This window comes from Furipterus horrens, unplaced genomic scaffold (genome assembly GCF_987537825.1).
Source record: "Furipterus horrens unplaced genomic scaffold, mFurHor1.1.pri manual_scaffold_5, whole genome shotgun sequence".
Classification (NCBI taxonomy): Eukaryota; Metazoa; Chordata; class Mammalia; order Chiroptera; family Furipteridae; genus Furipterus; species Furipterus horrens.
The window spans coordinates 120,243,733-120,258,522 of NW_028327175.1; the positions used below are offsets into that span (position 1 = coordinate 120,243,733).

The 14,790-nt window shown below is 46.8% G+C and overlaps 1 protein-coding gene across 1 annotated transcript in view; it reads right to left on the reverse strand.

The window, feature by feature from the left end:
• Window positions 1-14,790, reverse strand: part of GTF3C1 (general transcription factor IIIC subunit 1) — a 74,299-nt gene that overhangs the window by 40,917 nt on the left and 18,592 nt on the right. Inside the window, 4 exon segments of the mRNA XM_090277421.1 lie at window positions 562-776; window positions 1,327-1,651; window positions 2,709-2,824; window positions 4,512-4,670. Coding sequence (XP_090133547.1) covers window positions 562-776; window positions 1,327-1,651; window positions 2,709-2,824; window positions 4,512-4,670 — 815 coding nt within the window.

Consider the following 14,790-nt stretch of genomic DNA (forward strand, 5'->3'; position numbering starts at 1 on the left):
ATCTATTTTATGGCCTACCTGTTTTTATGGTAAAGATATCGGCCTTTCAACTAATGCAGTTTCTCAAGCCCTGGCACTGCTGACATTTTGGGCTGGGTAATTCTCTGTTGTGGCCTGTCCTGCACATTCTGGGATGTGTACCAACATCCCTGGCCCCCAACTTGTGACAACTAAAAATACCCGAGACATTGCCAAATATCCCCTGGGGGGCAAAACTGGGCCAAAGTGAGAACCACTGATCTAAACGGGCCATAAAAACTATCCCTCCAAAACAAATTTGAGTAAAAAGAGTAAGATGTTGGAAATGTAAAAACTCTAGATAACAGTGCAGGCGATTTGTGGTAGGTAGGGCAAGACTGTGCTCAGGTGGTCTGTGCATGAGGACTGCGTGAGTCCCCAGAGTGCCTGCCCACTGCCTGGCGCACACCAAGCGCTCAGCAGCTGAAGTTTTTTGAATTTGTTGTGATTTTTAGGCACAGAACTGATAAGGCTGATGTCCACCTGCCACAGGCTATTTCCTGGAGAAAACGCACTCTCACTGCAGCACTGGCACTCACTTACCTTCGGGTTTTCAAGCCTGACCTCTTCGATCACAGCTATGTCACCACTATTGCTCTGCATGCAGTGAGAGTCAAAAGGCATGCTGGGGTCTAAGGAGCTGCTGGTGTCCGGGAGCCTGTCCCCACGAGCAGATCTCCGGCAGGCTTTGCCCTCAGCAGCTCCTGAGGAGGAAGATGGCTGCTTCTTTAATGGGTGTAGGTTTACTTTCCAGCCACCTGCAGTGGAGGGCAGGGGTAGAAAGAATGAACTGTGGGCACATCAAGGGGAGAGTGAGAAGGGCATTTTATGCTCAACAGCCAGCCCAGACCCACAAAGGCCAAAGATTCCACATGCTCAGTGTAAAGTGGACCAAGCAAACAGATCAGTGCCCCCTCTTAGCTGGTTACTAGGTTTGCAAATCTGTCATCAGCAGTTTGTTAAACTAACAAACAAATCTTCTACAACTAAACTAAAAACCTGAGGGATTCTTAGGTTGTTGGAAGGAAGGGACAGAGAAAGCTTATGGAATTCCATCCCTTTACTGGTAAAACACAATAAAACAAAGCATTTGCTAAGGAGTCAGGACACAGACCATACGACCGTCTCCTCTACACTTATGATGCGATGTTTGTGACACCAACAGGTCCCGACTAGGACAGCACCAAAGACATTCTCAGTGTCTGCTGAACTGAACGGGCTTTCTCAAGAAGCCCAGAGCAAGGTGGGACGGGCGGCAGCTCTGACTGAGGCACCCACCCAGCCCGCTCTCCTGCTCTGACCCCGTACCCTTGGCAGGGATGGAGCGATGAGGCTGGGTCCCGAGACTGATGCTTGAAGAGGATTTCACGTTCCCCTGTGAGCCTTTGCCTCTCCTTCTTCTTCTTCTGCTGCTGCCGCTGCTGCCCTCCTCCTCACTGTCCCACTCAGAGAGGAACGTGTCCTCTCCTTCAGGCTGGAAGGACTCCTCTGGCACTGAGGCCAAGCTCACTGTTGTCAACAGCTCGCTCCGGGCCTTCTCTCTCTCATACTGGCGGCTTAGGTCGCTCTCCTCTGCAAACACGCAGGAGATGTACTTGGTGGTCCGCTGCCGCCCTTCGTCTTCCATGAACCCCTGGGAAGATGGGATGTGATTAATTACACTCAAAAGAGGGTGTTGTGATACCCAGGCCTGTGGGGCTGTGGTGCCTATTTCCTTATCAGTCCCACATTGACCTGCGTCTCCACCTCACTGCCTGGGCTCCGGGTCAGGCCCCATCGGTGGCCCCTAGGTCTTCCCGCCTCGTCACCCTCAGGTCCTGTTTCCACAGGCCTGTCGGAGATTGTTTTCTCAATCACAACCCTGACTGTGTGTCTGCTCCACAAGACTGTGAGCTCCTGGAGGGCAGAGCCCTAACTTGGTCTTCCACATGTCCCTAATGCCTGGCTCAGAACTAGGCCCCAAAGAAAAGGTTAGTAAGCAGTGAATGTTTGCTATGCAAAATTCAATGGTTTAGAACTGTTACCACAGACTGGCACGTCAGGGCCTGGAGGTCACCAGCTCTACTCAGCCACTGTCATGGGACTGAGAACGAGTTATCACCAACCCATACTGACTCTATATTCTAGGACAGGAAAGAGGGGCTCTCCCAGGGCCCTTAATGTAACAAAGAGTAACATCTTTCATATACCAACCGTTCACCAAGGGCAGTGCAAAGTGCCCTGCAATCATTCGCTTGACTCTAACACTGCCTGCCAGCAAAGTGACCAAAAAGTTCAAAAGACAGTGAGGCATGAAGGGCCGAGAAAGCGGTATGAGCTCTGCAAGTACATCAGACATGCAGAGTTAGCCAGCACAAAGTCCCGGGGGCCAGACACACAGCATAAAAGAGAGGAGGCCCAAGGGCCCTGTGGAGCCCCAGAGCACCTGCTTCGGGGCTCCCCATGCTGCCACACTTCCTGCTGACTTTCCAATGCTGACAACTAATTCAGTTATTAAAAAATGAAAACCAACAAAAACCACAGTAAGGGGGAGACATGCCATGCCTGTGGGCTGGGTTCGGCCCCCCCGGGCCGCCATTTGCCTCCTTGACAGAGATGGCAGGTCCATCTCATTTTCTGACCCACTGAGACATTCCTTCATGATCACACTGTGTGCACATTCAGATAGTGCGGAGGACTCACGATGTTACCTTGACAACTTTGAATCTTTGAAGAAGACGACACAGCATTCTTGCTTCCAGCTTTCCCACATTCATGGCCACTCGAATTTCTGCTTGGGAAATTCCTTTCGTGCCTCTGCGTTCAACTGTGTGAAACAATATACTTGAACCCCAAGCTCTGCAAAGTCAATTCCCACCCACCTTTTAAAAGTCAACATTTCAGTGCAGTGAAACCAACAGACAAAATAAAATAAATGCCTCCTCTCTCCCCTCCCAAGAAGCACACCACCACCACTAATAGCCAGTTTTTAAGCGCTGACGATCCAAATGTTAAGTAATCAACTGCTGATCTACTAAGTTCCAGCAGCAGGAAGTTAGCTCTTTCACATGAATGGACTTTTTCAGATAAATGAAATGAACCCTTTTAAAACACATCAAAATAATTTTTAATTAAGAACTTTAAAATTGTCCCTGTCTTTCTCAGGTGACGCAGCGGCATTATGGACACTGATTTTTGTATTGTCCCAACAGGGCTGTCAGCCAGCAGGGACTACGGGAGGAAATAATGCTATCTGGCCCCACCTAAATAACCAGCAGAGGACTGTGCTTTAGATTTGCTCCATCTGATTTGTTGGCTCCTGCCCTGCCACACAGTCATTGCCCAGCGCTATTACACTCTCTCTCTCTAAGAAGCCCTTCTAAATGTATTGGAATACTGGAGACTGGGAACTCTAGGAGTCCCTCACGTAAAATACATAAACTGCAGGGCAGACTTTCTGGCAAAGCTCTTTGACCACTCAGAAATATTCCCTTCTTTATTTCCTGATTCATCACACACTTGAGGGGGCCAGGTAAAACCGATCTGGATAAAGGAGGTTCTGCTGTATTGTGCATGTTGAAAAACAAACATCAGAATGAAAAGAGGCGATTAGAATGTGTTCCCATACTGAACTAGTAACATGCTAATGGTGGGGGTGAAGGGTTAAGGGCGGCTTTATCCAGACTTATTCTGAGAGGTGTTAACAGTTGATAAAAACTGTGGAATGGCCCTCAGAAAAGCTGTGTTGCTTTGTACCTGCCAGCTGAATCAGATCTGCTACAGCCTCCTCACCTTCTCCTGTTCCCCTCCCCACAGGGACCCCCAGTCACACCTTCTATGATGGGTCCCCGCTGTGTTACATAGATTTTAGGAGATCTAGAGGAAAGCTGAGGAATGAGAGGAGACAGACTTATCCTGCTTTATCACTGGAATTGTCAGTTTTCAGTGACTAACAGATAATTTTTTAGTGCTTTCTATGTACCATGTACTACACCAGAGGTTTTAATCCTATTCCTCATTTAGTCCTTGTTACATGCTATGGTGGACACTATCATCATTTTTCAAATGAGGCAACTGAGGCTTGGAGACTTTGCTAAAGTCATAGAGCTAGCCCTGGATGGTGTGGCTCAGTGGACTGAGGGCTGGCCGTGAACCGAAAGGTTGCTGGTTTGATTCCCAGTGAGGGCACACGCCTCAGGGTGGGGAGCTGGGGGTGTGCGAGAGGCAATCACACATTGATGTTTCTCTCCCTCTCTCCCTCCCTTCCCCTCTCTCTAAAAATAAATAAATAAACAAAATCTTAAATTAAAAAAAAAGAAGTCATAGAGCTAACAAGTAGCAGAGCAAGAATTCAAACTCAAATCTGATCCAGAAGCCTATACCATGGGGAACAATGGTGCTTCCTACTGTGTTACATCCTCTGAAGAGAGACCCTCTTTTTACAAATGGGCAAAACATGTCTCGCCTCAAATGCTCAGGAACTGCATGCAAGCAGGTGTGAGTACAGGACCTACTGAGTTCATAGGTCTGCGTGAGCATATCCCGCTCATACACGATATCCACCGGAGGCACTGCCTTGGAGATGGCCTCCTCATCCTCGTCGTCATCCTGGTCTTCGACCTTCCGTTTAAATTCCTTCAGCAGCTTTAGGCAGCGCACCATGACGTCAGTCCCTAGGAGCACAAGCATTTTCCGGCAGTAAGTAAACAGTGTTGTGTAGGGGAGGCGACTTCAGCAGAAGGCAGAGACCCAGAGAAAGGTGATACACAGCATCAAGTTTGGAACTTTTAAAACTGCATGTCTTGGGGTACAAGACCTGACAATTTACTCCATAAAACTTCTTTTCATTTTTAACATGATTAGTGAACAAAGAAATGCAAATATAAGGAATAATGAAGTGTCCTGTTAAGCAACAGCAGCCTTCTGCTTGAGACAAGCTCCACATCTGCCTTTCCACATCATCTCCCCAGCCCCCAGAACAGTGCTTGGCACACAGTAGGTACGCAAGCTGTATTACTGAAAGAATGAAAACCATCTTTTTCCAAGTAAGCCGATACTCACTGCCAATAAAGTGTGGCAGCAGAGTAAGAATTCTACAACCTTCCAGGCTATTTTGGGAGGCCTTTAACCTAGTGATTCCAAGTGTGAAAATTTAGTCCAAGAAAATAGCTCTGAAAGAGGCGAAAGCTGCCACTGTCATAGGCCCACAGAGCTCTCTGTGCAGCACTAGATTTTATGAACAATATAAAACGACGACGGGGGGCTAAGTGGTGGCACCAGGAGCAGCCACCCCACGCTGGGCTGGCGCCTGCCTCCAACCCATCACACTGCACCTGTATTCAACCTCCAAAAGCACAATGTAGGAAAAATGAGTGTGTGCCTACAGCTGGAACAAGAGAAATGTATGAAAATGTCCTGACACTTCACACGTGCTAACTCACTGGATGCTGACAACACTAGAAGGCACTCTACAGATGAAGGAACTGAGGTACAGAGGGGTCAGCTAACTTACCCAAGCATCCAACAGCTTACAAGTGACAGGGGCAAAGTTACGCAGGAAGGACGGCAGATCTCTGCCTGGGAGAAATGATGCTGTGCTAAGGTGTTCTATGGTGTGGGACAGTGCGGTGGCACGATAAGGCCCTTCAAGGATGTCCATGACCTAATTCCTGGATCCTATGAATATGTTACCTTCTGTGGCAAAAGGGACTTGCAGGCGTGTTTAAAGCTTTTGTGGTGGTGGTGGTGGTGGAGGATTATCCAATGGGCCCAATGTCATATCACAGAGTCTCTGTAAGAGGGAGGCAGGAGGATAAGAGTGAGAGACTGGAGATGCTACCCTTGCCAGCTTTGAAGATGAAGGAAGGGACCCTGAGCCAAGGAACGCAGGCGACTTCTAGAAACCAGAAAAGGCCAGGGAATGGATTCTCTCGTTGAGCCTCCAGAAGCAACACAGCCCTGCTGAGAGCTTGATTTTAGCCAAGCGAGACCCATTTCAGACATCTGATCTGCAGAATTGTAAAATAACAAATTATTGTTGTTTTAAGTCATTCAGTTCGCAATAATTGTTACAGCGGGGATACAGACGGTTTCTCCACCAGCTTTCATCAGCACACAGAGGAGCAGGATCCTCAGGGCCATCGCAAAGATGGGCGGCAAGGAAGCCGGTCTGCAGCCACTCCCTGGGTAGGAGCTGCGGGTGGGAAACGCACGCACCAGAGCACCGCAAACTGAGACGGCCATTTGGGCAGGGAGTCTCATGGGGACAGAGCATGCATGTGGCAGGTGAAGTTCATAAATAAGAAAGCATCTCAGGGCCCTGAACTCTGTAGTACTACCCTCACAGTAAGGTCCGCTGAGGCTGACCGACAACAAACTTCCAGGAGAGCCAGCCCTGGGCAAACAGTCAGCAGGAGTGTGGGCGGCCTTGAGAGTCCTAACACACCAGCTTTGTGCCGACTCCCCTCCACTCTTCAACGTGGCAGAAAATCCCCAGTTCATGACTTTAAAATATATATATATATATATATTTTTTTTTAGAGAGGGGAAGGGAGGGAGAAAGAGAGGGAGAGAAACATCAATGTGAGAGAGAAACATCGATGGACGACTGCCTCTATGCGCCTAACCGGCAACCTGGACCACAACCCAGGTACGTGCCCTGACTGGGAATTGAACCAGCGACCTATTGGTTTGCAGGCTGGTACTTAATTCACCAGCCAGGGCCAGTTCATGACTTTTTAATACTAAAACCTGAAGCCATATGATGGCGTAAGTCTCCTCAAGCACCAGGTCCCTCCATGCCGATCAACTCTTGCTTTCTGTGGCTTTGATGTTTGTTCCAGGTACCTGCCTTCTCCCTCCATCTCTCTCTCCCAGGGTGGGAGCCTTGAGCCGCCAGGAGGAAAAACATGGATGTGGGGACCCTTGGGCCCATCTGTATGGGCTGGAACTACGAGTATTCAAGGCTCAGGTGACGATGATTGGGTCCACCCTTGGGACAGAGGCACCTGCTAGCCAACACACGACAGAACACTGTCCACGAGCTCATTCCCCACTGGGTCTCCCCTCATCCTCTACTTGAGCCCCTCCCAACTCCCGCACCCCCTCACCTCACCCCTAAGATGGTGCTCAGAGAACAACCTACTGTTTCTAATAATAAAACTCCTACCATTTCTCCAATGTGAGCCGCGACCTGGACACTGACCTCAGCACCCCTCATGTCACACGAGCTAGTCCTCACTGCAGCCTTAGGGGCTGGGTGCTATCACCCCCTACACACTTGGAGAACATGAGCAGCTAAGGAATTTGCCCCAACTCCCACCCGTTAGCAAGTGAGGAGCTGGGTTTTACCAGGATGTCTGCCTTGGAGCCCAGGGCCTAAGCCTGGGGTGGCATGTAGCCCCTAACTGACAGACACCCATGTGACTGAGGACAGTGGTGACCTGCGGCCAGGGATGCTGGCTGCTGTGGGAGTAGCATGCGCATGGAGTGGACTGACATGCCCGGCAACAGCCCGGTTTTTATTTCCACTCCACTTTAACTTCCTTAAGGAGCTCGTTAAGCAAGAAGATCCACAGAACAGCCCTCCAAATAAGCACAAGTAGAAGAGGAGAAACATTACTCCTCACTCATGGACCCAAAGGGCAACAAAGGTTTGTCAGCCCGAGCTCTGCACAGCACCAGGGTGGCAGCCATTCCCACCTGCTTCTGCTGCGCTGACGCCAGTCCCATCTGAGGCTGCTCCAGGTGGCACAGCCGCTGCCTGCGCTGACAGCCGGATGGAGGGGCAGTCAGGAGTGCGGGGATAAATGTGCTCCGGGGTCAGGGAGGCATGGGTCAGTCTCAGCTCCATCATCTCTCATTTCTGTTATTTTGGGGAAATGACTTAGCACAGATTTGTGTTCCACTCAGTAGAATGAGATCGACACTCCCTACTTCACAGGTTTGTGTTTGGAGGACCCCAGATATCTTTTGTACAGACAGGCACATAGCAATCATTCAACCCTAACACCCAGCACTCGCTGTGTGCCAGGCACTGTACCAGCGGTGTTATATGAATTAACCCTGCAAATCTCAAAACCCGAGGTTGGCAGGCCTCTGTAAGCCCCATTGCACAGATGTGGAAGCTGAGGTACAGAGGTGTTAAGTGACTCGCTCAAAGCAATGGAGCTATGGAGTGGCAGAGTTAGTATCTGAGCCCAGGCTGTGAGAAGCTCTCAACCAATATAGCAGTTATTCTTAATGATACAGACAGCACCTGACACAGTATATGGGCATGACAAACATTAGCTGAATTAAAGATAGTCGGTTCACTCTTGTCAGGTAGGAAAGCCCCATAGTTGGCCTTACGTAGCGGTGGTCTGGCTTCTAGAGACGTGTGGGAACTCGCCCTGCTCTGGCCCCGAGCATGGGGTTCAGGCAGGCCTGTGAACAGGCAGGCTGCTGGCCAGGGCGGGGGGAGCACCGAGGGTGACACATGAGTATCGGGCTGTTCCCTGCAATCACACTGGGCACTGTGAGTCCGGGGACTGAAAAGGAGCACGCAACTCAGGAAAGGTAACTCTCCAGCACACCTTGAGTGGAGGGCGGTCTTAAGCATCCAGGGCTGAGCCTAGTGTGAAGCTGTTGTGCTTCCAGGAGTCCCAGTGTGACTCACCCAGATGGCTGCTGGTGAGGTTTTGGGCCATGGGGTCTGCAACCCTGCCTATCCCACACCCCACAGCTGACTTTCCTGCTGCGAATCCTGACTGTGCTGACATTCTTCTGTAGCCCTCAGACAAGGAAACCCTGATCACTCCCCAAGCTGCGCCTGTCTCTGTCTTAACACACTGACTGTGGACACAGTTCCCTTCCCCGTGCCATGTCACACGCATCTTTCCTTTGGGAAACCTTGTGTGAGAGGCAACATGCACAGTGGTTAAGCCTCTGGATTCTCCTGTCACAGCTGGTGCACGAACCTGGGCAAGCTGGTCCCTCAGTCTCAACCGTCTTGCCTGTAAACTAGGGCTAATGACAATGTCCAGCCCGAAGGGGTATGGGAAGAAGTGTCAGAGAGAAGACAGGTAAAGGACGGAACCAAGTGCAGCCTGTGCTTCATGATTCCACGTGACTCAGAATTATAGTTTCACTGGCCCTTTATATCTTTACCACAGTTCTAGAATTTTACCAGCCACAAAATTCCAATTTTTATTATTAAAAATCTCTTCAGGTCATTCTTGCCTTTTTTAAGGAGCCTATTCCAGACCATGAGTCAGCTAAAGCCAAAGCAGAAAGGTGAGCGTGAGACCCTGATCAGCACACTCAGGCAGGGTGAACGCTGCCTATCTCTCTGCCTTAAGTGTCACCTCAGTTACCAGGGTTCCTGTGGAAGGACTGCTGGCTGGGAACGGCGACCCCTGACACCTGGGTGCAAGGTTTCTTTCCAGGAACAAAAGACAGGAAGATATAGCCAAATCACTGCGCAAGCTTTCAAGCACATGGGAGTTCAAGCATTTAAAAATGTGGTGTGCTAATATCAACAACACAACACAAAGAAATCATGCAGCTCTTCTATGTCAAAGATCCAGGCCCACCTCGCCTTAGCATGAAGAAAGAATGGCTTAACTTAAACATTCTGAAGACCCTGAAAAGAATGGAAGGGGTGAAATCTTTACTAAGCACTGAGTATAAACCAGATACTGTCAGCAGTCTTCAGAAGCTATTTTACTTAGTTACCACATGTATTCTGAAAGTTATTATTGCCATTTTTTAAAGATTTTATTTATTTAGAGAGAGAGGAAGGGAGGGATAAAGAGAGGGAGAGAAACATCGATGTGCACAAACATCTCTTCTTGCCATTTTAAGAGGAAAGAAACTGAAACTCAGAGGAGTCAAGAGTAACCGATGTCTCAGACCTACCAAGTGCTCTTTCTTCCGCATTAGGCCACCTGACTAGGCTAGAATTTCAAATTTCTATCAGAAAGCACTGTTGGTGTAAAGGAAGACCCAGAGTGGCCACGAAGTGGAACCAATAGCCTGTGTTTCTCACATTCCCAATGAAAACTCTCATCTGGCCTCCTAGCGGAATGGTATGCATGATTGTGATCACCCTGAGAAAGAACAAAAGCCAAGATGTGACTAGGAAGCACTAGGACAGACTTCTTCTTTAAGAGTCATAAGCCAAGGAGAAGTCCTCACTGGTGAGCCAGGCAGATATTATGAAATTCAGTGTTACTTCCCCTACCCCACCCCCACATAATCCTGTATCGGGATGATAAGCAAGCCAATGGGCAATCTGAGGAGACTTCCATGGGTAACTGCAGAGGCCTGTTCAGGGGCTGGAAGCACAGACTTCAGGGGAGCACCCAGAGTGATGGAAGAGGGTGCTGCAGCCCCTAACCCAGTACGATGGTAAAAGTTAAAAGTACAGGCTCTGGAGTCTATCTGGTGTGGGTCTGCCTCTGCCACTGACCAGCTGTATATGTGTGGCTCAGGGGAATGCCCTCTCTGTGCCTCAGGGTACTCAGCTATAAAATGGAGACAAGAACAGTATCCTTCTCAGAGTACTCAGAACAGTGCCTGGCACACAAGTAATGCTCAGTAGGCAGTGCTTGCTACTGCTTTTACCAGTGCTATTATACTTATTACAATCTTGGAAAATCATAGCTCTCAAGGATCAAGAATCATATCTAGTAACCCAGGTTGAAAATGTCAGATTGTTTGGGGCCTTTCATTCAGTTCCATGGCATTTATTCTGTGCGGGCCTAGAACACATAAAGATAAATGAGATAGGGTCCCTGACCCTGCAAAGGGTCACATCTCAGAGAGGCTGGGGAGCACAGGAGTGTTTGGGCTTCACACAAGCCTAGGTTGAGTTCTGGCTCTGTCCTGGGTAAGCTGCTCACTTCTCTTAGCCTCAGGCTCCTCATCTATAAAGTAGGGATAATTCTAACAGCAGGTGCAGACTAACCTGTGATAAGGACCAAATGATACACGCAACTGCTGATCTTGCGAGAGCTGGTGACCACTGAGAAATAAGCTCCCATGTGCTCAGAGCTGTACTGCCAGCATGCACAGAGCTGGATATTAAAGGATATATAAGAATTGTCTAGGCAGCCCTGGCTGGTGTGGCTCAGTGGACTGAGTATTGGCCGTTGAACCAAAAGGTTGCCAGTTCGATTCCTGGCCAGGGTATGTGCCTGAGCTGTGGACCAGGTCCCCAGCTGGGGATGTGAGAGAGGCAACCAATTGGTGTGTCTCCCTCTCTCTCTAAAAAAATAAGTAAATAATTTTTTTAAAAAAAGAATTATTATCTAGGCAGAAGAGGACAGGCATTCCAGGCAAAAGGAAGGACATCAGCAAAGGTACAGAGGTGGGAAAGACAAGCCTATTTGGAGAAGTGGTGGGTTTTTATCTTACTATTTTATTATTTATCTTAATTACTGATAGTAATTACTTTTCATTTTTTAGCCAGTATCCTTCAACTTCATCACTTTTAACTTAAAGATTTCATGCTGTTTTTAACCGTTTCCCCCCAGCACCGTTAATAATCTAGGCTTTCAACTTTCCTGACAATCTTTTTCTATTCTTTCTGTCAATGATCATTCTTTATCCTTTCGTATCTAATTTTCATTCTTTTAAATTTCAGTTTTCTGGTTTCAAAACTCTTTTAAACATTTACACTTATTTTATTGCATTTTAATCCTTCTTAATATGGCTCAGTTTTTTCTTAGCTTGTATATTTATATTTTAAATATACCCTTTTGTCATTTTAATGATCTGAAATTTGCATGTTTTTTGGTTTTTTACTTTTTAATTTTAATAGCTTCATTGAGATAATTCACATACACAATTCATCCATTTAAAGTGTACAAGTCAATGGTTATTTAGTATGTTCATCTTTCACCAATTTTAGAACATCACCTCAAACCCCTCAGCTATCATCGCTGTGCCCTGCCCTAGCCATAAGCACTTATTAATCTACTTCTCGATCCCCTATACCGATGCTTCCCATAAATGGAATCATATAGTAATGGCCTATTGTAATTGGCTTCTCTCCACTGAATGGTCTTGGCACCCGTGTTGCAAATTAGTTGACCACAAATATGTGGGTTTATTTCTAGACTCTCAATTCTATTCCATTGATTTCTATCTATTGTGTCAGGACTATACTGTATTGATTATTGTGACTTTGTATAAGTTTTGAAATTGGGAAGTGTGGGTCCTCCGTCTTGGTTATTCTTAGAATTAGTTTGTCAATTTCTACAATGAAGTCAGCTAGGATTCAGACAGGAATTGCACCAAATTTGAAGATCAGTTGGGGAGTACTGCCATTTCAATGTTAAGTCTTCCAATCCAGGAACATAAAATGTGTTCCCATTTACTTAAGAGCTTAAATTGCTGTCATCAATGTTTAATAGCATTCAGAGTACACATTCTGTACTTCCTTTGTTAAATTTATTCTTGAGTATTTTATTCTTTTGGAGGCTATTGCCTTCTTTGGGTTGTTCATTTACAGTGTATAGAAATACAGCTGAGTTTTCTATATTCATCTTGTTTTCTACAAATCTTGTTGAACTTGATTTTTATTTTTTACAGATGAATCTTGGGGTAACAGCTGTGGAAAGTCTACAGCATAAATGGACCTACTCCCATCCTCTGCAAAACTCACGGCCTTGTCATTGAACCTGGGAAACCTGCTCAAATAATTGCCTCAGACATCAGCCACAAGAAGCTAAATTTCTGTCAACTGCTTGTGATCCTTTTTTGAGGGATTGCAAAGTTAACTTCTATTTCTCCTTCTTCCTTTTCTCAGCACAATTTAATAAACATAAAATGACTGGTAAACACTTGAAGAAAAGAATCCATATTTGCAAAAGAGATCAGTTCAGGTTGACTGTTTTCATTACCAAGGGTTTTTTATTGTATTTTTGCAAACTAGACCACTGTAGCTTTCTGTAATGCATTTGAAATAATATGCCTAAATCCAAGTTCTTTGTTTCTGGGCTTTCAGAGACAACTTATATATCCAGGCACACCTGTAAATTTACATGAAGTAATGCATCATCTTTATTTATTATTTAAGTCCTGTCTACTCCATAATGCCTTAGAGGGAAGGTTTTATGTTAATTTTGCCAACTGGGACAACAATGCTCAAGGGAACAAAGACTAACAGTTCATTTGTCCCTTGTCTCCTGCACAAGGAAAGTAACTGAAGCAGCACTTAATTCAATTAGATTTGCTAAACATTTACGTAGCCCCTAGTCTGTTCTAAGCAGACACTGCACAGGCATTAAGGACAGAAAGTATGTGAGAGGTGTGGCCACAACCCTCAAGGAAGTCACACAAATAACAGACACAGTGTGACACGGGGTGAGAGGGGAACGCTGATAACAAGCCTGAGCAGCAGCATGGGTGACAAGATTACCATGCGAATGAGATGAGCCCCCTGAACAGTCAGTATGGACTCACTGTGCATGTGTGTGACAACCTAAAAATTCTCATTGTCAATGTCTTGGGACCTGCCCCCTCAATCCCACATAAGGAGCTGAAGCCACCACTTTCCTTAGTACTCAGGCTGAGCTAGCTCTGAGTCAGGCCGACCCTCCCTGGAGGGCTCATCTTCCCAGCACTAGACTTCAGGATAACAGGACCACTTGCTGTGTGACAGGACTTACCGCAGGAAGAGGGCAGTACCTCTCTGCTTTGCCAACTGTTGCCTAATTTTAATTTGAGAGAGAAGCTAAAAGTCTGACTTTTAGGTGAAATTTTTGATTTTTACATGCCAGAAACTAATTCAATTAAGATAAACACTGTGAGCCAAATAAAACACATTGCTGGACATGGCCTATGGGCCACCAGCTTGGGGCCCTGCTCTGTGTACCTGTCTCCTGTAAGACCCATAGTGCTCTGGCAAGTTGAATTATCATCCCCAGATAATCCTGATGAGAAAACTGAGGTGTACAGAGGTCATTACCCCAACAGAAAATGAAAGAACAAGAATTCTAGCCCAGCCCTGGCCTGTGCGGCTCAGTTGGTTGGGCATAATCCCAAGTGAAATGTCACCGGTTTGATTCCCAGTCTGGGCACCTGCCTGGGTTGTGGGTTCGTTCCCCAGCCAGCATGCATACAAGATGCAGCTGATCGATGTTTCTTTCACACATGAATGCTTCTCTCTCTTCCTCCCTCTCTAAGAATAAATAAAATCTTAAAAAAACAAATTCTAGCCCAGGGCTGTCTTACATCAAAATCCATCTAGGTGTCTTTACTTTCAAATTGCTACTCTGAATTTCCAGGGACCTCAAGCTTGAAAGAAGCATTGCTCCATGGCTGCCTGCCCAGCAAGAAAGGTTCTTTAACTGTATTTCCTTCTTAGTTTCTTTTTACTTTAAAAATAAAATTTCTAGCCCTGGCTGGCGTGGCTTAGTGGATTTAGCGCTGGCCTGCAAACCAAAGGGTCGCCGGTTCAATTCCCAGGCAGGGCACATGCCTGGGTTGTGGGCCAGGTGTGCAAGAGGCAACCACACATTAATGTTTCTCTTCCTCCTTCCCTCTCCCTTCACCTCTCTCTAAAAACAAATAAAGTCTTAAAAAATATAAAATAAAATTTCTTGTCTATTTATTTTTAATGTCTTTCTTGCAACAGGACAGGAAGTAAAAATGATGAACAGACCCACAGGTCACCACTGTTTTAAGCATTCAGATAATCATGCCTCCAAGTCACATGATGGAGGGTCTCAAACAGTTAAGTCCCCTGCACACCGTTTAGTTCCTGGAGCTTTTTCTTCCCACCAGAGGACCCATCAGTATTTCCTA